A 20,261-nucleotide genomic window follows, 5' to 3' on the forward strand; every position below is an offset into this window, starting at 1 on the left:
ATCTTTCCTTGAAATCAAATTACATTGATTTCATGATGCATTGCTGCATCAATAGGAATAAAGTTATAATAAAATAAAGTTCCAAGTGCCCAACCAAAGGGAACACTAATCACTATAATGGTAAGTTTATTTATTATTTTTTTTAATCAACATTAATTTATGACGTCTGTTTATGTGATGTTCTCTCAAATATTTCAGTTTTATTGAAAGTTCAACATTTAAGATGACTTTGGGAAACTAGTGAAAGAAAGATAACTGCAGACATGTAGGAAATGAGTGAAAAGTCAATTAAGAATTGCCCCACCTCAAAAAATTTTCTTTTCTTTTTCTTCGGTTATTTTGCACATTACCAACATATTAGTGCACTGCTGCCTCTTACTGGTATATTAATGTTGTTGGTTCCTTTGTGGCTACTTGAATATTTTAAGTAAGCGTTACTCGAAGCAGTGAGTAAATTGTTTTACTTGCCTTGAAAGTAGCTGTAACTTAATAAAACCTAGTAAGTGTAGCAACTAAGTAAAGATAACTAACTATATCTAAGTAAGGTAAACTATTGGATTTTACAGTGTACTTAGACAGCATTATTAGGGCATCATAGCCTAAAAACTATATAATACCATGTAGGTTTGACCCATTATGAGAATTGTAGTGATTTGTGCTGAAAGTCCTTGCTTAACAACATTACTACACACAGCTGAATCAAAACTGTTATTTTTTTTAAATGTTAATTCTTTTTCATCAACGTTTTCATAACATGAACTGGTTGTTTGTATATAGACCTGAAGATGGCACATGAGCAGCAAAACAAGTCAATGGAAGAGGAATTTGAGAAGCTCAGACTTTCACTACAGGTAATGTAGGTCCTCTTTTTTTGATGCCATCATGTGTTGTACATTGTTTTTACCCTTTTCTTTATAACAGCATGTTTAAGGGTGTGTGTTTCTGTGCTGTGCTTAGGATCAGGTGGACACCTTGACATTTCAGAACCGTGCTCTGCGAGACCGGGCCAAGCGTTTTGAAGAAGCACTGCGCAGAAGCACAGATGAGCAGATAGTGGTATTGGTCTTAATATTCTTTTTTGTGCATGTGTGTCCAGTGGTATTAAAGAAGAGTTCATCCCTAGAAAATGTAGTCATTATTTTTTTAGTTAGTTAGTTTGTCAGGTAGGTACTTGTGGAATTAGGGTGAGTGCATGACCCGAGAATGTTTGTTTTCGAGCCCCCCCCCCCCCCCCTTTTTTTTTGTCAACATTACAGTTCTGCAAATTCTATACATCAAGGGTACTTTTTAAAATGTACTGAAACATGCCAAACAGTTGTTTACTGCTTTGTAGTTAATTTATATTTTATAATGTAATTATAATGTAATTTAATTTATAATGTAATTATAAATATAGATTTAGTTAATTATATGGTTAGATGTGGGATGTAGATACTGTACGTTGTAGATCATCTGTTTTCTGTTTGTGTGTGTACAGGATGCCCTTGCTCCATATCAGCATATCGAGGAGGACTTGAAGAGTCTTAAAGAAGTTCTGGAGATGAAGAACCAGCAGATTCATCAACAGGAGCTCAAAATTTCAGAGCTGGAAAAAATGGTAAACTGCATTAAGAAACATTACAAAACAATAAATATAGCTCTGAATATTAAAGACACAACGAAATCCGCATTTATGTTTATGAACTTTTTAAACAGATATATGCATTTAAAATGTATGTGTGTTAACTTGCATCTCTTTTGAAGTGAATTCGGCCAAATTTTTTATTACTAAAGTTGCCATACACAGTTTTTTGATCAGTCAGATATTCTGTTGAATAAGAATGTCCCTTTCCCTGCCAATCAGCATGTAGCTGAGTATGGTTCATGGTGTAACTAAAGCCTATTTAAAAAAAATTCTCCCTCCATATGTCTCACTCAAACTTGCAAGGAATTTGTCAACACAGGACAGATTTCATAAGGTCTTTAAAGATGTACTAAAAAAGGCAGTTATTGACAGATCGGAGCGCGCTTCGCACCTACCCCCTTGCGTTACAGGTAAATGCATGGGAAAAGCTCCCAGGGGTTTCACAATGGGTGCTGGACATTATTAAAGGAGGCTATTCGCTACAGTTTCACCGACTTCGCATGTGGTATATGTGCCCACCCCAGAGTGCCCACACATATTACATCAGGCAGGTCTTACGGTTTCTGTAAACCGGACGACGCCCAGTCTACGCGGCTAAAAGCTGCATCGAGTGTGTTAAATGTGCCCGTTACCACGCAACCACATATACACACAGAGAAAGCAGTCCCCGCGGTCAGCGTACCCCGAGCCTTGCATGTCACAGACACCGAAGCGGCTCCGTTAGTAACAGATCGGAGCGCGCTTCGCACCCACCCCCTCGCATTACATGCAGATGCATGGGAAAAACTCCCAGGGGTCTCAAAATGGGTGCTGGACATTATAAAGAGAGGCTATTCGCTCCAGTTTCGACGACGCCCTCGCCGTTACACGGCGCGCGTCGAGACCACGATAAAGGCAGATGCAGCACACCTGCTACGAGCCGAAGTGACCACTAGATCTAAGGCAACTGAACAAAGCGCTAGTGAAGCGAAAGTTCAGAATGCTCACAACCAAGAAAATCCTAGCACAAGTGTGCCGAGGAGACTGGTTTGTGTCAGTGGATCTGAAAGACGCGTATTTTCAAATACAGATAGCGTCGCGTCACAGGCGATTTTTGAGATTCGCCTTCGAGGGCCAAGCTTATCAGTACACAGTCCTGCCATTCGGTTTGTCCCTAGCACCCCGTACATTTACGAAGTGCATGGACGCAGCGCTCGCCCCGCTCAGACAGAAAGGCGTGCGAATACTGAATTATTTGGACGATTGGCTGATTTTAGCGCAATCTCACTCAATGCTCAGGGAACACACGACCATGTTACTCGATCACCTCGAGAACTTGGGTTTGAAAGTCAATTGGGAGAAAAGCTCGCTGAACCCCAGCCAGAATATCTCCTTCCTGGGCATAGAATTGGACTCGCTGGCAATGACAGCGAAGCTTTCGTCAGTGCGCGCGCTGAACGTTCAGAGCGCAGTGAGCGCGCTCTGCCGCAGCAAGTCTGCCCCGCTCAAGGCCTTTCAAAGAGTGTTAGGTCTTATGGCTTCAGCATCATCAGTTCTACAGTTAGGGGTGCTTTGCATGCGCCCACTGCAGTTCTGGCTGAAAGCGCGCGTGCCGCGCCGAGCGTGGGCGTCCGGTCGACTCCGTCTCACGATCGATCAGAGTTGCGTTACAGCCCTGATGCCGTGGAGAGCAGCCGACTGGTACCGAAAAGGTGTCACTCTAGAGAGACCCTCGAGGGTGAAAGTAGTGTCCACGGACGCGTCCACCTCGGGAGGGGGGGCGCTGCTAGAGGGCAGACCGGCGTTCGGCCTATGGTCAGAACGAGAGAAGTCACTGCACATCAACTGCCTCGAAATGATAGCAGTGGAGAATGCGCTGACATATTTTCTTCCCCTATTGAAGGGAAGTCATGTATTAGTCCGCTCCGACAACACATCGGTAGTGGCTTACATAAATCGCCAGGGCGGACTCAGGTCCAGAAACCTGCATGCACTTGCAGAACGCCTTCTGGTATGGGCTCATCGCAACCTGTGCTCGCTGAGGGCAGCGCACGTGCGGGGGACCCTATATGTAGGACCAGACAGACGGTCCAGGAACAATGTTCCGGCGGGCGAATGGTCGCTGCACCCTCAAACGGTGCAGCTATTATGGAAGGTATTCGGCAGAGCGGAGATAGATCTATTTGCATCTCAGGACAACGCTCATTGCCCATAATTCTTTTCCAAAGCCAAGGACGCACTAGCCCATACGTGGCCCCGCCGTCCTCTTTATGCTTTTCCCCCGGTCTCTCTCCTACCTCAGGTGATAGAGAGGGTGAAAGAGGAAAAGTGTGCAATTCTGCTGATAGCGCCGTTTTGGGGAAACCAGACTTGGTTCCCAGCGCTGATGCAGATGACGAGCATCGCACCGTGGCCAATACCTGTGAGGAGAGACCTCCTCTCGCAGGCGGGCGGCGCGATCTGGCACCCCCATCCCGAGCTGTGGTCCCTTCATGTATGGGTCACCAGGGAATATATGATGAACTCCCCACAGGAGTGATATCAACGATCACACAGGCTAGAGCTCCATCTACTAGACGGCTCTATGCCTCGAAGTGGTCGATATTTGCGGACTGGTGCACAGCCCGCGGATCCACACCCACAGACTGTGGTGTGACAGATGTACTTTCTTTCCTACAAGAGCTGCTGGACAAGGGCAGGTCCCCGTCCACGCTCAAAGTTTATGTGGCGGCCATAGCAGCGTTCTCGAGGACAACGCTAGGTCAGTCAATAGGGAGGAACGATTTAATCATACGCTTCCTTAAAGGAGCTAAGAGGTTAAATCCACCCAGACCGCCTTCAGTCCCAACATGGGACCTTTCTGTGGTGTTGGACGCTATGAAGAGCGAACCATTTGAACCACTACAGGCGGCTGAATTAAAATATCTGTCTCTTAAGGCTATATTCCTACTAGCGCTTGCTTCAGTGAAGCGCGTAGGAGACTTGCACGCGTTTTCAGTGGGCGCGACATGCATGGAGTTTGGACCCAACGACTCAAAAGTCATACTCAAACCCAAGCACGGATACGTGCCAAAGTCTATTAACACACCGTTTCGAGCACAGGTCATCGCACTGTCTGCTCTACCGGCTGTGGATGAAGAGGCTGACGCGAGACTCTTATGTCCAGTTAGAGCGCTAAGAGTCTATGTGTCACGCACGTCTGCTTTTAGACAGACAGAACAGCTGTTCGTCTCGTTTTACGGGCATTCTAAGGGAATGGCTGCGTCAAAACAGACTCTATCCAGATGGATAGTGGATGCTATTGCACTGGCGTACGAGTCCAAGGGCAGGCAATGCCCGCTGGGTGTCAGAGCACATTCCACGAGGGGCGTGGCCTCGTCGTGGGCTTGGTCGAGTGGGATCGACTTGCAAGATATTTGTACGGCGGCAGGCTGGGCCTCTCCGTCTACATTTATAAGATTCTACAACCTGGAGGTTCCTGCCCTACAGGCCAAACTGCTGTTGGTCTAGATATTAACAGATATCTAGACCCATGTTCCAAGTTTATCCAGGCCGTTTACCTGCCCGGATACACCAGGAGCCAGTGTTTTAGGGCACTAATCCCCTTATACGTTTAAACACTATATGAACCCCGGGCTATGGCCCTAGGGTCTATGGTATCAGATCTTGGCATGCATGGCGTTTTACAGGGCGTTCCCCTAGCGTAAGCTACGCAGTAGGAGAGACCTCTCGTAAGAGAACGTACTCGGTTACTAACGTAACCTCGGTTCTCTCAGATAGGGAACGAGTACTGCGTACCTTGCCGTGCAAGCGTGTGCTCTGGGCGCTTTTATGATGAAAAAAACAGAGTGTAGCTACCTGCGAGCGATATTTATAGGCTGGGATCACGCCACTTTCGGCGGGAGATGACGTATCAGGCGCGAAATGCACTCATTGGAGCTGGCATCGCGCCAAGCCTCGCTCGATAGGTGCTGCAGTTGCTGCGGAGCAGCCAATAGGCACGCAATACGCCTCGCCTATGTCTGCTCACCGCGGCAACGCGTTTTACATTAATACAAAATTAAGGATAATTTTTTGGCTTCAATATCTCTCGCGGAAAGGATTTTCCCCTAGCGTAAGCTACGCAGTACTCGTTCCCTCTCTGAGAGAACCGAGGTTACGTTAGTAACCGAGTACGTTTTCAGTTACTTGTGCCAGTAGACATTGAAAAAGTCTATATGCAGATGTAAGTCTATATGCAGATGTACACCGCCGCTCAAAAGTTTGGGATCAGAAAGATATTTTTTTTTTTAAATAGACTCTTATGCTCATCAAAGTTCCATTTATTCGATCAAAAATACAGAACAAGTAATATTATTAAATATTATTGCAATTCAAATGTTTTTATTTTAATATACTTTAAAATATAATTTATTTCTGTGACGCAAAGCTGAATTTTCATCAGCCATTACTCCAGTCTTCAGTGTCACATGATCCTTCAGAAATCATTCTCATTCTAATTTATTACTTTTATTATTGGAAACACTTGTGCTGCTTTATGTATGTGTTTGGAACCTGTGATACTTTTTTCAGGATTCTTTGATGAAAAAAAGTTTAAAAGATCAGCATTTATAATAGAAATCTTTTCTAACAATATAAATCTTTACTATCACTTTTTATCAGTTTAACACATCCTTGCTGAATAGAAGTATTAATTTCTTTCAAAGAAAGAAAGAAAGAAAATAATTACTGACCCCAAGCATTGAACGAGATGTTTATTGTTACAAAAGTTTTCTATTTTAAATAACTGATGTTCTAAGTTTTCTATTTTAAATAACTGATGTTCTTTTTAACATTTTATTTATCAAAGAATCCTGAAAAAAGTATCACAGGTTCAAAAAAAAAAAAAAAATTAAGCAACACAACTGTTTCCAACACTGATAATAAATCAGCATATCAGAATGATTTCTAAAGGATCATGTGACACTGAATACTGGAGTCATGATGCTGAAAATTCAGCTTTGTAGCACAGGAATAAATTGTATTTTAAAGTATATTAAAATAGAAAAAAAAAAATTTTGCATTAACATTTCACAATTTTAAAGTTTTTTTTCCATTTTTTTTTTAATCAAATAAGCGCAGCCTTAATGAGCCAGAAATTCTCCTTTAAAAAGCATTAAAAATCTTACTGATCCCAAACTTTTGAGCAGCAGTGTATTTGTCAACTATAGTCCAGTAACAGTAACAATAGTGTTACCAAGATTCATTTTTTGGCCTCAACAAGGCAACCCACCTGCAAAATAAAGTACTTTTTTGGCGTCTGATATGACTGTACTGATATGACTGTACGTACATGATATGACAAGTTTCAGTGATTCTCCATGTTATAGATAATGAGGAATAAAGCTGTTTGAAATTAGAGAGAATTTAGAGAATTTTTCAGTGATTTATCATGTTTGTCATGTTTTTACACAGGCCCAAAAGAATGTTCTGTTGGAGGAGCGTATTCAGGTGTTACAGCAGCAAAATGAAGACCTAAAGGACAGGATTGACCGCAACCTTGCCACGTCCAGGTCTTTATAAAACATTTCTAGTTATACCATTAAAAGCATCCTAGTTTGGAATGATTTTCAAACTACATTTAAAAAAAAAAAAAGTTCTTTATTGGCATCGATGGCACCTTTAACATTAATGGAACCTTTCCATTTCACAAAAGGTTCTTCATAGTGGAACAAGTTTTAGATTATTAAAATGCTATACCTGCTAAGTGTTCTTTGAAGAACTGTTTACAAAAAGGTTTTTTTGGCACCACTGTAAAACTGCCCTTATAAAATCTTTACTTTTAAGAGTGTATGACCCCTGTTAAGCTACAGAATAATTCTCAGTAGTTGTTTCCTCTATTCTACCAGGCAACTGTCAGAGGAAAATGCCAATCTGCAGGTGTATGTTGAGAAAGAGAGCAACGAGAAGAAACGACTGAGTCGCACCAATGAAGAACTTCTGTGGCGTCTTCAAACGGGCGAGTTGAGCCCACGAATGTCTCCCACCCAGTCGCCCCTTCATCGACCAGCCTCTAGTCCCGGTTCACCCTCCAAACAAGAACCCTTCCCTAGATGAGTGTCCAGTTCTCTGCCGCCTCTCTTACTCTGTCTCTCGCACACTTTTTCTCACTTTTTTTTTGTATTTCAACTCATGTTTTTCATTGTGTATATCTGATTTAATGGAACAGAGGATGCTCTCACAACTCTTACACCATTGACAGTGGTCATTGCCCTTTCTGTTTCATCTCGCCATAATTGGAAGGTATTCTCACTAAATATTGATAGGTTTGATACTGTGATCAAGGTTTGAGTTGGAGAGTGTCTGAACAAAATAGCTGAAGGCAAGTATATGTACAGTCATGTGAAAAAGTTAGGACACCCTATTGAATTTCATGGTTTTCCGTATCAGGACATCAAAAAAAATCTGGTCCTTGGCTGGTCTTAAAATTTTGAAAACAAAACCTCAGATGAACAACAACACATGACAAATTGCACCGTGTCATTATTTATTGAACAAAAGTAAAGCCAAAATGGAAAAGCCATGTGTGACAAAGTTAGGACACCCTTACTGTTAACATTTGAATAAAGAGGGTAAATAACAGTCAAACACTGCTAATCAAATACCTTTGATTAACTGATCATCAGCAAGTTTGAGCGCCTCTATAAAAGCATAAGCTTTGGCAGTTTGCTGGTCTGGAGCCTTCAGGTGTATGTTAACACAATGCCAAGGAGGTAAGACATCAGCAATCATCTTAGAGAAGCATTTGTTGCTGCCATCAATCTAAGAAAAGTAATACGGCTGTGTCCAAACAATTTGATGTTTATTCACAAGTGATAGACATTTCGTCACCTTAGAATTATAAGGTTCTATCTGCATTCTGAGCACTTTCGAGATATTGAGCTTCAAAGTTTTTGTGTTCCATAGACTTCTGTAGATAAAACCATTTTTGTTTTCTAAAAAAAATGCCCCAAATGTACATAGCTTACAAAAGAAACATCAAATAATGTAAATACATTGTCACAGAATAAGAATATGTGAATAACTCATTTTTGACAAAAATGTCAGATAGAACCTTATAATTCTAAGGTGACGATTTAAAACAGACATCTCTCCTTCCAGGAGTGGACGTCCCAGAAAATTCACCCCAAGATCAGAGCGTGTAATGCTCAGAGAAATGGCACACAACCCAAGAACTACACCTCAGGACTCTACAGGCCTCAGTAAACATGTTAAAGGATAAAGTTCATGACAATACCATTAGAAAAATATGGGACAAAAATGGCATGTTTAGAAGCCTTGGCAAAGGAAAGCCTCTTCTATCTAAAAAAATAAAAACATGGCAGCACAGCTTAGGTCTGCAAAGTTGCATCTGAACAAAACAAGTGTTCTAGAATAATGTCCTTTGAACAGACGAGACCGAAGTGGAGATGTTTGGCCATAATTCACAGTGCCAAGTTTAGTGAAAACCTAAAGAGCATATCAGCACAAACACCTCATACCAAAAGACAAGCATGCTGGAGGAGGGCTGATAATTTTGGGCTTGTTTTGTAGCTACAGGACCTGGGCACCTCACAGTCATTGAGTCGGCCATGAGCTCCTCTGTATATCAAAGAATTCTCGAGTCAAATGTGAGGGCATCTGTCTGACAGCTAAAGTTGGGTCAACATCGGGTCATGCAACAGGACAATGATCCCAAGCACACCAGAAAATCTACAACAGAATGGTTGAAAAGAAAAGAATCAAGGTGTTGCAAAAGCCCAGTCAAAGTCCAGAGCTCATCCTGACTCAAATGCTGTGGTGAGAGCTGTGCATAAGCAAATGCCCACAATCCCTAATAAACTGGAGCAACGTTTAAAAAGAAGAGTGGTCCAAAATTCCTCCAGAACAACGTTTATCTGAGGATTTATTTTCCAAATTTTAAGACCTGCTAAGGACCAGATAATTTTTTATTATGTCCTGATACAGAAAACCATGAAATTCAATAGGGTGTCCTAACTTTTTCACATGACTGTAAATGGATAGTTCACCCAAAAATGTAAATGTAAAAATGTCATTATTTAATTGTTCTGAACCTGATGACTGACTTTCTTGTAGAGCATAAATGGAGATTAAAAAAAAAAGGTCATTGTTGTTCTTCTCACACAATTACAATGAATAGAGACTAAGGCTTTTAAGCTTTAAAAGTATGCATAAGAGTCCAATTTAAGTTGAGTGATATATACCGACTACAGTTTAATCAGATAGTTGAGTCAGTGAGTTGAACTCAAGAACCAAATCAGTTGTTTTCATGAATGAAACAATCTGTCTTGTTAGTATGATGTGACATACAAATGAAAACGTTGTCTTTTAGTTAGTCAAGAAAATTGTACTTTAACAAAGTAGTCCTTATGTTGAATGTTTGTTACATGAAGCAATAATCTTACATTATTAAGATTATTTAGACTGATTCACCAGTTGTATAGATCACTTTTAATACAGTGTTATGGTGCTTTAAAAGCATTAATCCCCATTAGTTGTAAGTGCATGGAAAAGACAGACCTGCACATTTTTTAGAATTTCTCCATTTGTGTTCTATAGAAGAAATTCATTCATATGAGTTTGGAAAAACACAAGAGTAAGAAAAGAAGAAAATAAATTTTGAGCTTCAAAATGGCTAAACTAACAAACATGATTCTACATTAGAGAGAACGGAAACAGGAACATTACTAACCCCTTTTTTACTGTAAGACTGTATCGTGTTCATCACAATGTTGTGCATTATGAAGTTTCATAGGCAATTTTGAAAATACACCTTTTTTGTACCTTCTGCTCTGGATTTGGCTCTTGGGCTTGTGCTGAGGTTTTCCATTTAAACAGGACATCATGGTGCTTGTTCCTTAACCTTTGCCTAAGGTCTCAAGCTTTCCCAAAGAATGATCGGAACAACATACCAATTTTACTAGGAATTTGCCTTTTTCAAAGGAAAACCACCCACCAGCAACCTTGTGCAAGCCCAGGCAGTACTGTACTCAATACACCGAACAGGAAAACACAGGAAAACATCTTTATAGGCAAGTTTAGGATGGACATCTGTCATTCAAATGAGGTAAATACTTTGTCAAAACACAATGTCAGCTATTAGTTAGGTAGTCTAGGTGCTTAAATGTCAACACAAATTTGAGTTTAAGATGTACTTACACTTTTTAAGGTGGTTTATTTGCATTTTGTAACCACTATACAAGGACGCTAGTATAAGTATGGACTGACAATGCAGCAACTTGCAAAACTTCAACCTGCTGTCTTTACCTTCGTCTCATGTTTGTGAGGTTGAATAATCCTCATGCCTTCATCTCAACTGTCCATGTTTACAGAAATATCCGGAATGCATTAAGCTGTAAGAACTGCCTGAGAACTTGATGCCACAGTTATCGTTCATGGCTGTTTATGTCCCTCTTCTCTGTACAGTACGTATCATAAGTCTTCCAGTTGCTCTGACTCAGATAATATGCTTAAACTGCAATCATGTGGACACTACATAAAGACTTTCCTGCATAATATTTAACTAAAAGATCAGAACATTACGATGGCATTTCAAGTTTGCGACAAGTTATCATGAGTACCTCAGTCCTTGAAAATGCAGGCTTCTACAGAGACTTATTGTTTATTGTAATACATTCAGGGTCTACAGTGTTAAAGCCATGGTCTCAATACAGGAAGTTCTTTAGTCATGAATAATAACCAGAAAGTATTTAAACTACACATGCGTTTATCTTCCCTGAATGGCCTACAACAACTGTCCTGTATATTAACTGGATCATTTGTATGTGTATATGCACTTGTATTCTTGCTGACATTGTGGTGAAAATCTGGATTCAGTCTGGGAACTTTACAAAGGAGTTAGGAAGTCATCTCGTTCATGAATGTTTTGTTACTTATATGTCCTAAGGGGACAATATACATGTTTTATTTTATGTCCAAGTGTACTTACTAGTGCAGCTATTAGTGATTAATTTTTTTTATGATTAGCATAAATGACCATGATTGATTTTTTTTTTTTATTATAAAATTAATTTATTAAATTATTTGTTAACATTCTTCAGCCTTAATATTTGTACTAACACAGAGAGTGCAAATGGCTGCTGCCGTTTACAAACACTTGAACTAAAATGATGGCTGATTTTATATCATTGTACTAGTGAATTTTGTTTATTTATTCCTGCTCATTCTGGGAGTACCACCTCCCATCTCAGTCAGAGATCTAGCTCAGGTTAGGAAGGTGCATTACAAATGTCATTCACAGTTTGACTCAATACATTCTAAAACATCTTCATGTTGTATCTACAGTACGGAATGTAAACTACACGTATACATTTGAAGGTTGGCGTCTATGTAATATCACACTTGTATTTAAATGTATTTCAGTCATATACAATTACACTGAAAGCTCTGAATGAAACAATGAAATATAAAAATCAACTACCTGTCTGCTGAGAAAAATGCTACTGTTACAATTCCTTTAGTGTCTGCTTGGATTATGTTCATCTCTGCTTTTGAAATATAAATGAAATGAAATCTTTAATCAATCAGGTTTTGAAATGCACTGATGTTTTTTTTTTTATTTTGTTTTTCCTGTGTGTGTCCCATGGACATTATTATGGAGTTTCTGAATGCTGCTTCTATTATGAATAGTTCAGCCAAAAATGAAAATTTTGTCATTATTTACTCGCTGTCATATTGCTCCAAACTTGTATGTTGTTATTTTTGTCCATGTATTTTGAAAAATTCTGTATAAATCTTATATCATCGGCAAACATTGGATTTAATTTGTTTCATCCTTTCTGGAGCTTGACAACCTGTCAACATCACGTTTAACAACATAAAAGTAGTCGTTATGACTTGTACACTATGTTCCATGTCCAAGTCTATCCAAACTATGTACTGGCGTTGTATGGAGTAGAACACAGAATACATTTGAGAATGAAAAGAGGATGAGTTAATAATGATTAAATGTTAATTTGATTTTGATGAACTGGAATACAAACACAAACAGTCTGTCATTGGATATTTATGGGGGGACTGTAACATGGATTGTGTTAATGGAATGTCCTATTGATTGTTTTTTTTTTTCTTTTTTTTTTCCTAATTTGTGTTGTACAGCTTGTATGAGCTTTATGTGTGATCTATGTTTACAACACTTTAATGTAAAAGCATGTCTTAAAGCTGTGATATTATTTATTTTGTTCAAACCTGGTTAGTGTAGCTAATCACTGTTGTGATGCATTCAAAAACTTTTGATGATTATGTTGCACTTTATTGCACTTTGGGTTTAAATATTAAAAGACATTGTAAAAGCATCCTGTTTCTTACAGCTGACTTTTGACAACTCATTTAAAGGAAGTATAACTTTGGAGGGAAGAATTATTTTTAGTTTTCAAGAGTCTGGCAAAATAATATTAACTCATATATTATTATTATGAACTTAATATAAAACATTAATTAATACCTCAGAAGCCTTTTTACTATGCAGTTTTTTTTAATTGTTCACCCACAAATTAAAAAATTACCCACATACCACCAGCAACAGCCCTGCCTCAGGCCATCCATGATGTCAAAGAGTTTGCTTTTACATTGGAACAGATTTGGAGAAATCGTTGATTCATTGAGACATTTATTTTAAAGGGTTTGTTTCTTACACACATGCAGCTTTTCACATAACAATATGTTAATTGATGTTAGGAGACTCATTCTGACGGCACTCATTCACTGCAAAAGATCCATTGGTGAGCAAGTGATGTAATGCCAAATTTCTCCAAATCTGTTTTGATGAAGAAAATAAGTCATCCACATTATGGTTGGCCTTCTTTCTGTTTCACAGAGAAAAACAGTGCATTACAACTTTTTTTTAAGAAGTCTAGAAAAGTGGAAATCATTATTTTTTGGACGTGAAATGCTGAATGATATCAATAGGTAAGGGGAAAATAATGGTGGAGTTTTTTTCTGCTGCAATGGTGTTTAGAGTCTGGAGGTATCGCAGCTGCAGAGCTGATGGTGACTCAGCGATCACCAGAGACGCTTCCTTCAGAGCCCGTGAGGCGTTCATCTCACCCTCAGCTGCAATCACCTACACAGTGATATAATAATACACTTGAGTCGCTTGTGTGATATGTTGCGCCTGATATGGATTTTTCTCTGCATAATGTATTCCTCAGTATTTGGCTCAGCTATTATATTAAACTGCAGGCCCGTAATCACTGATTTTCTCCACATTATCCCAAAATGATTTAAACCTATGCAATAATGGGTAACAGGGTTGCAAATTTTGCTTATCACTCAACAGCAGTTAGCTAATATGTTACCAAATGTAATTTGTAATCACTGATAATCTGATTGTTTGCACTACAATTTGCTGGCTGTGAAAGTTTTTGTAAAATCAATTTGGAAACTTACTTTTTGCATTTATATTTACAATTACATTTAAAGTCAGAAACATTATCTTTCAAGGATCTGTTACCATTGTATTCGGTGTAATTCTTCTTCAGAATTCATCTGTGCTACTGCCATGTGTTTTTGAAACTAAATATTCACTATGAGTGCACTATATTTTGTTTGCCTTTGTTTGCCTAATATTTCTGCAACCTAAATTCAATGTTGGGTCAATTATTTGGCAGTAATGACTTGACTTTGATAATTAAATACTAGTTAAAAAGCATTAGAGTTTGTTGTGGTGGTCTTACTTTGGCACGGGCTTCTCGAGTTGCTTCAGCCTCTGCTGCCATGGCCCTCTGAAGCTGGAGGGGCAATTTAACATCCTTTATCTCCACTCGCTCCACTTTAATGCCCCACACACTAGTGGCCTCATCCAAGGCAATCTGTCATCAAGATGATACAAAGCTGTCAGGACCGTGAGAAGATCACAGGGTTTAGCTTTACAGCTGAGGCATCATTTTAATAGCAAAGAAATAATTCTGGGCTGCGTCTGAAATTGCTTCATATAGCCATTATAAACGATATAGAGGGGACCGTTTTAAGGGTACAACCATTTGTAATTACAGTATGTCACAAAAGTGAGTACACCCCATTTCAGCAACCATTTAAGTATATATTCTCAAGGGACAATACTATTGGAATGAAACTTGGATATATTTTAGAGTATAGTCAATGTGCAGTGTTTATAGCAGTATAGATTTATTGTCCCTTGAAAATTATTCAACATACAGCCATTATTGTCAAAATAGCTGGCAAAAAAAAAATTGCTGACAAAAGTGAGTACACCCTAAGTGAACTTGTTCAAAGTGTCAATATATTGTGTTAGCACCACTGTTATCTGGCACTGCCTTAATCATCCTGGGCATGGAACTGCACAGGTTGTTGCTGGGATACTCTTCCTCTCCTCACGGAGCTGCTGGATGTTAGACACATGGTGCTTCTTCACCTTATGCTTGAGGATGCCCCACAGGTGCTTAATAGGCTTCAGGTCTGGAGACATACTTGGCCACCCCGTCACCTTCACCTTAAGCTTCCTCAGCAAGGCAGTTGTCATCTTGGTGGTGTGTTTGGTGTCGTTATCATGTTGGAAAACTGCCATTCTGCCTAGTTTCTGCAGGGAAAGCATCATGTTCTGCTTCAGAATGTACAGTGCATAATGGAATCCATGTTTCCCTCAATGAACTGCAGCTCCCCAGTACCAGCAGCACTCATGCAGCCCCAGACCATGATACTACCACCACCATGCTTGACTGTAGGCAAGACACAATTTTCTTGGTGGTACTCACCAGGGCATCGCCACACATGCTGGACACCATCTGAGCGAAACAAGTTTATCTTATAGTTTCATCAGACCACAGGACATGGTTCCAGTAATTCATGCTCTTGGACAGGTTGTCTTCAGCAAACTGTTTGTGGGCTTTCTTGTGAGCCAGCTTCAGATGAGTCTTCCTTCTTGTTGCAGTGTGCAGCGTATGGTCTGAGCACTGACAAGCTGACCTTCTACTTCTGCAACCTTTAAAGCAATGCTGGCAGCACTCATGCATCTGTTTTTTGAACGAGTGCTCAACTTCGTTGATCGACCCTTGCAAGCCCTGTTCCGAATGGAACCCATCTAGGAAAACCTCTGTATGACCCTGACCACTGTAGTGTAACACGGTTTCAGGGTGCTACTGAACCTCTAATAGCTTTGGCCATCTTTGTGGAGAGCAACAATTCTAATTCTCAAATCCTTAGAGAGTTCTTTGCCATGAGATGCCATGTTGAACATTCAGTGGTCAGTATGAGACAATTGTACTTAAAGCACATTTTAATTGCTCTAATAAAAGATATACAACTTTGTATGGTCCTGTCAAACAAATAAAAACATAAACATGATGAATAGGATGTGTGGCTTGGCATGGTTAAACAACAAACTGCTGTTATCACTTAGGGTGTACTCATTTTGTTGCAAGCTATTTTGACAATAATGGCTGTATGTCTGTACAAACAACATACTGTTAAAGTATAAGGCTAGAGAATGCCCATGCACAGTGCCCCTATACTGAGAGTTCATGTACCTGCATGTTGTGTGAGATGCCCTCTCTATCAGACAGCAGCTCTGACAGACTCTTTGTGCCCAGAACATTTCGCAAGGTGGTCTGTGCCAACAGCTGTGTTGCATGGCCTGCATTGGACACGTTGGCCACGGAACAGATTGGGTCAAAGACACGAAAGTACACCACACCATCCACACTCACGGTCACAGAGTCCTTTGTCAGGAACTGTTCACATATAAACATATATGCTCATCTTTTCATATACTGATCCAGACTCTTTACATTACAATTAGTCATTTAGCAGACTCTTTTATCTAAAGCAACTTACAAATGAGGACAATGGAAGCAATCAAAAAACAAGTATTAGTTAGCCTAATGCAGTACAAGTAGCAAAGTTTTTTTTAGTTAATTATATAATAAATAAATATAATAACAGATAGAATAGAAAAAGGAAAGAGCAAGGTAGTGGTAGAGGCATTTTACTTTTACATCATGTACTCAGATGCTAAGTCTTAGTTTATTTAACATTCTATTGGTATGACTGTTTAATTTGTCAAACTTTGTATTGTCATAAGGGTTATATATATATATATATATATATATATATATATATATACACACATATACATATATATTAGTAACCAGTTATAAGGTTCTCTGTAACTAAACTTGTTAAAATGAAAATTACATATATAATATGTACACACACACAATTTTTAATGTAAATTTATTAAAGTACTACTAAAATTTTTTATATAAATGAATGCGATATAATATATATTATATACTATAATAGTATATAAAGTATGTAATTATTATATAATACATACCTCTTGGGCAGGAATATCAAATGTCACCGTTCTCAAGTCCACCTTCCTGAATGTATCAGTACATGGTAGCACAAAGAAAATTCCTATTAAACGTATATATAATATACGATGAGGGATGCTCTGTATAAATAACAATAAATTATAAAAATATGTACTGTTTAAATGAGAATCTTTTTCATACCAGGCCCTTTTGGTTTCTTGTCCACAATACGGCCTAATCGAAAGATCACAGCTCTTTCATACTCCTTCACAATCTAAGAGTGAGTCAGTAATGTAAATTGTACATATGGACAGTCATTATTTACATAGATGATGATGATTATGTTGAACAATTGACTGCCTATGGAAAATCTACATATCTTACCTTGATGCACATAAATATGGTAACAGGAAGCAAACCTATAGTGATAATGATGGCGATAAAGATAATGAACCAGCCAAAGCATCCCAGTGAAGGTGGTTTATCATCTGAAAGACATGGAGCCAACAAGGACCTTCAATGAATCATTTTTTTTTTTGTCCAGTTGTTGTTTTTAAAAGCATAAGAGGTAAAAATAATATATTATTTTTTTTGGGAACTAATAGATATTCATCCTTAAATCTATATCCATTCAAATCTCATTTGCAGTTAAACTGCATTTCTAAACTGATTAGAGATAGTTGAAGTGGATAATAATTATTTTAAGCACCTCCTTTTTGTGTTCTACATGCAAGTCCTAAATAGCCACAAAATTAAATGCACAACTGCAAGACATTTAAATTTTATTAAAGAAGCCTTTTGAAATATTACTTGTAAAGGTTGCAATGCATGCCAACCAGTCATTATGTTAATGCTGTGATTGTTTAATCAATGGGATATATAATTTCTTTTTAACCCTAGACTGAATGTCAGGTAAACATATCAAATGCCACTGAGGCACTCCTACTGACTTACCATGTGCTGACGATCATGCTTAACTCCATGTATCACTCAATTTAGAGTGAAAATGTTGCCATGGGGTATTGTCATTATACAATAAATATAAATACAATTCAATTTCAATTTAATTTTATAACTTTTTAAAAATGATTACAGTTATAGTATTAAAATAATTGTAATATTTATTTTGAATATTTTAAAGATTTTGTTTAGAATATAGAAATGTACAAAGGCATACCTTCTATTATATTTCTGCTACTCTCAGTCTCTCTGTCTTGAACCCTGATTACCGTGGTCATTTTGAAGAACGATACCAACTTGAGATGTGTTGCTGCTGACAGCAGGTAACAGAAGCTTGTAATGTGTGCTCACCTTCCCATGAGGGTGTGTCCTGCTTCCCACTAGACCAGGTGTGTGTGCAACACTGAAGGAGAGGAAAATTCTGACTCATTTGATATCAGATGTGAATACCATGAGCCTGAATAAAAGCCATCAACCTAAACCATTAACCATTAGGCAAAATAATATAAAAAACATTTTTGTTCAGAGTTTTTCAAGCCAGGTATTTTTAAACAAGTATTGTAGTGGAACATTTATAATTCATAGATTTGTACACCATCCCATGGCGGTGGAAATATGAGCTGTTAAATCACATGACAAAGCCTGATACATGTCTGTAGTGTATGTATGTAGTGTTTTCTAAACTAAAATACCAATATCATAGTATTGTTGTAGTTATTGGTTAAAGCTAGACCATGTAACTTTTGACCCCCTTTGCGGATGATTGTGTCAAATAATGTACGTATTGCAATTTCCCACAAAACCTGCCATGGTTTGATGTTTCTTGTAAGATCACATTAACATTTTCTTTGGCATTCATCTACATTTTCTTTTAGAAAGTATGTATACCTTTTATGAATTATGTATATATTTGGTTGAATAAAAAACATATAATTTTGTAGTTTTACTTTATTTGATTATCCTTAGATATTATTTGACTACTTTTTGATTATTGTCATAATCACTACCCAGGTAGAAATTTTTCATGATTTGGGAAAGTTTTCAGCTGCAGGATTTATTTTAGTTCCCAGAATATTAAATTATATGATAGCATTCTTTAAAAACATTCTAAAAAATGCTTTTGATAACATTGTTAGAACATTATCCTCTAACATTGCTCAGAAGTCAAATTTTTGTTGAAAGTGAAAACCCAACCTTTATTTGATGTCAAGCTCCAGCATCACTAAATAACTCCAAAAACAGCATTACCAGCTTCACTTACTATAAACCAGATTGACTTTATTTCTGTCATACATTTACAAAAGATCTTTTTGAGATTAAAAGAGGTTTAGATGTTGATGTCTGTTTGAAAGTAATGGTTTGGTTTGATGTCACCATTATTTGCTTTAGTTAAGCAATTTAACTTTGACTTTTCAATGTTTTTTTTTTTAGCTGCTATAGCTGTGTTTGTTATGGCCAAAACAACAAGAGAAAATGTGATCAGATGGTGCTGGCCACTTGCTGACTATCATGTAGTGGTCTAATATAAGCTATTATTTCATGTTATTGACTGTAGTAATGTGTTTTAGCAGCATAAAATCCAGCAGTGTTATAATCAGATAATCTGTATTTCATTTTAGAAAGTTAGAGAATGTTATCCTACCATTTAGGAGAATATTCTGGGAACTAAAATAAAACTTGCTGCTGAAAACATTACCAGAACATAGCATAATGTTCTCGGAACATTCTTAGGACAATACCATTCCTAGCTGAGACAACTGGAGTGCACACAAGCTTCTCTACAGGGCACACCTCGCTTGTCTTTTTTCATCTATTAAACATATCAAATACCCCATGATTCTATTCCCCATGATTCTTGGCCTGGATTTATTATGGCTTCATGCATCACACCTTTGTATTGTTACTCTGTTTGCTCTGAATAATTTAAGTGGTGCGTTCCTATGAATTCTTTGTGTAGTCTTGTTATTGTGTTACTACTGCATGTTTGAGCACCTGCATTCTTGTCCTGGACCCTGTGTTTTGTGCCTCTGCCTTGTTGTTTGAATCTTCATGAACTGGATTATATTGATATTTGCATCTTTGGACTTTTGTCTGTCTTTGACTACGCTTTGGATTACCTTTAATAAAGACTGCGATTGGATCTTCAGCCAAGTCCCAGAGCAGTATCCGTAACAATTATCCTTAAATATTTCAAATTTATACAAAATATAAAAATAAATGAACGTTTGCTAGTATTGCATTGTAAACAATTCAAAATATTTGATAAAGCATTTAACAAATTAATATTTATTTTTAAATACACTATTTTTTTTAACTATTAATTAACTACACTCTTAAAAATAAAGGTGCTTTAAAAGGTTCTTCAC

At 38.1% G+C, this 20,261-nt stretch overlaps 1 protein-coding gene across 1 annotated transcript; it reads right to left on the minus strand.

The window, feature by feature from the left end:
- Nucleotides 1-13,532: 13,532 nt before the first annotated feature.
- Nucleotides 13,533-18,173, minus strand: stoml3a (stomatin (EPB72)-like 3a). The gene is made up of 7 exons (XM_073818390.1): nucleotides 18,113-18,173; nucleotides 17,320-17,423; nucleotides 17,137-17,209; nucleotides 16,956-17,038; nucleotides 16,147-16,350; nucleotides 14,338-14,472; nucleotides 13,533-13,724 (listed from the first exon to the last, which is right to left on the minus strand). Exons 1-7 carry the CDS (start codon nucleotides 18,171-18,173, stop codon nucleotides 13,533-13,535), a joined length of 852 nt encoding a protein of 283 aa, XP_073674491.1.
- Between the last annotated feature and the right edge of the window lie 2,088 nt (nucleotides 18,174-20,261).

The sequence above is a fragment of the Garra rufa genome, chromosome 14 (genome assembly GCF_049309525.1).
Source record: "Garra rufa chromosome 14, GarRuf1.0, whole genome shotgun sequence".
Taxonomy (NCBI): Eukaryota; Metazoa; Chordata; class Actinopteri; order Cypriniformes; family Cyprinidae; genus Garra; species Garra rufa.

Bases quoted from the DNA above. Each gene is read 5' to 3' on its own strand.
- stoml3a (XM_073818390.1), bottom strand. From the start codon at position 18,173: ATGACCACGGTAATCAGGGTTCAAGACAGAGAGACTGAGAGTAGCAGA. The intron at 16,351-16,955 runs GTATGTATTATA...ATATGTGAACAG, and splicing joins TTGATATTCCTGCCCAAGAG to TTCCTGACAAAGGACTCTGT. The intron at 13,725-14,337 runs GTAAGACCACCA...ATCACTGTGTAG, and splicing joins CTCGAGAAGCCCGTGCCAAA to GTGATTGCAGCTGAGGGTGA.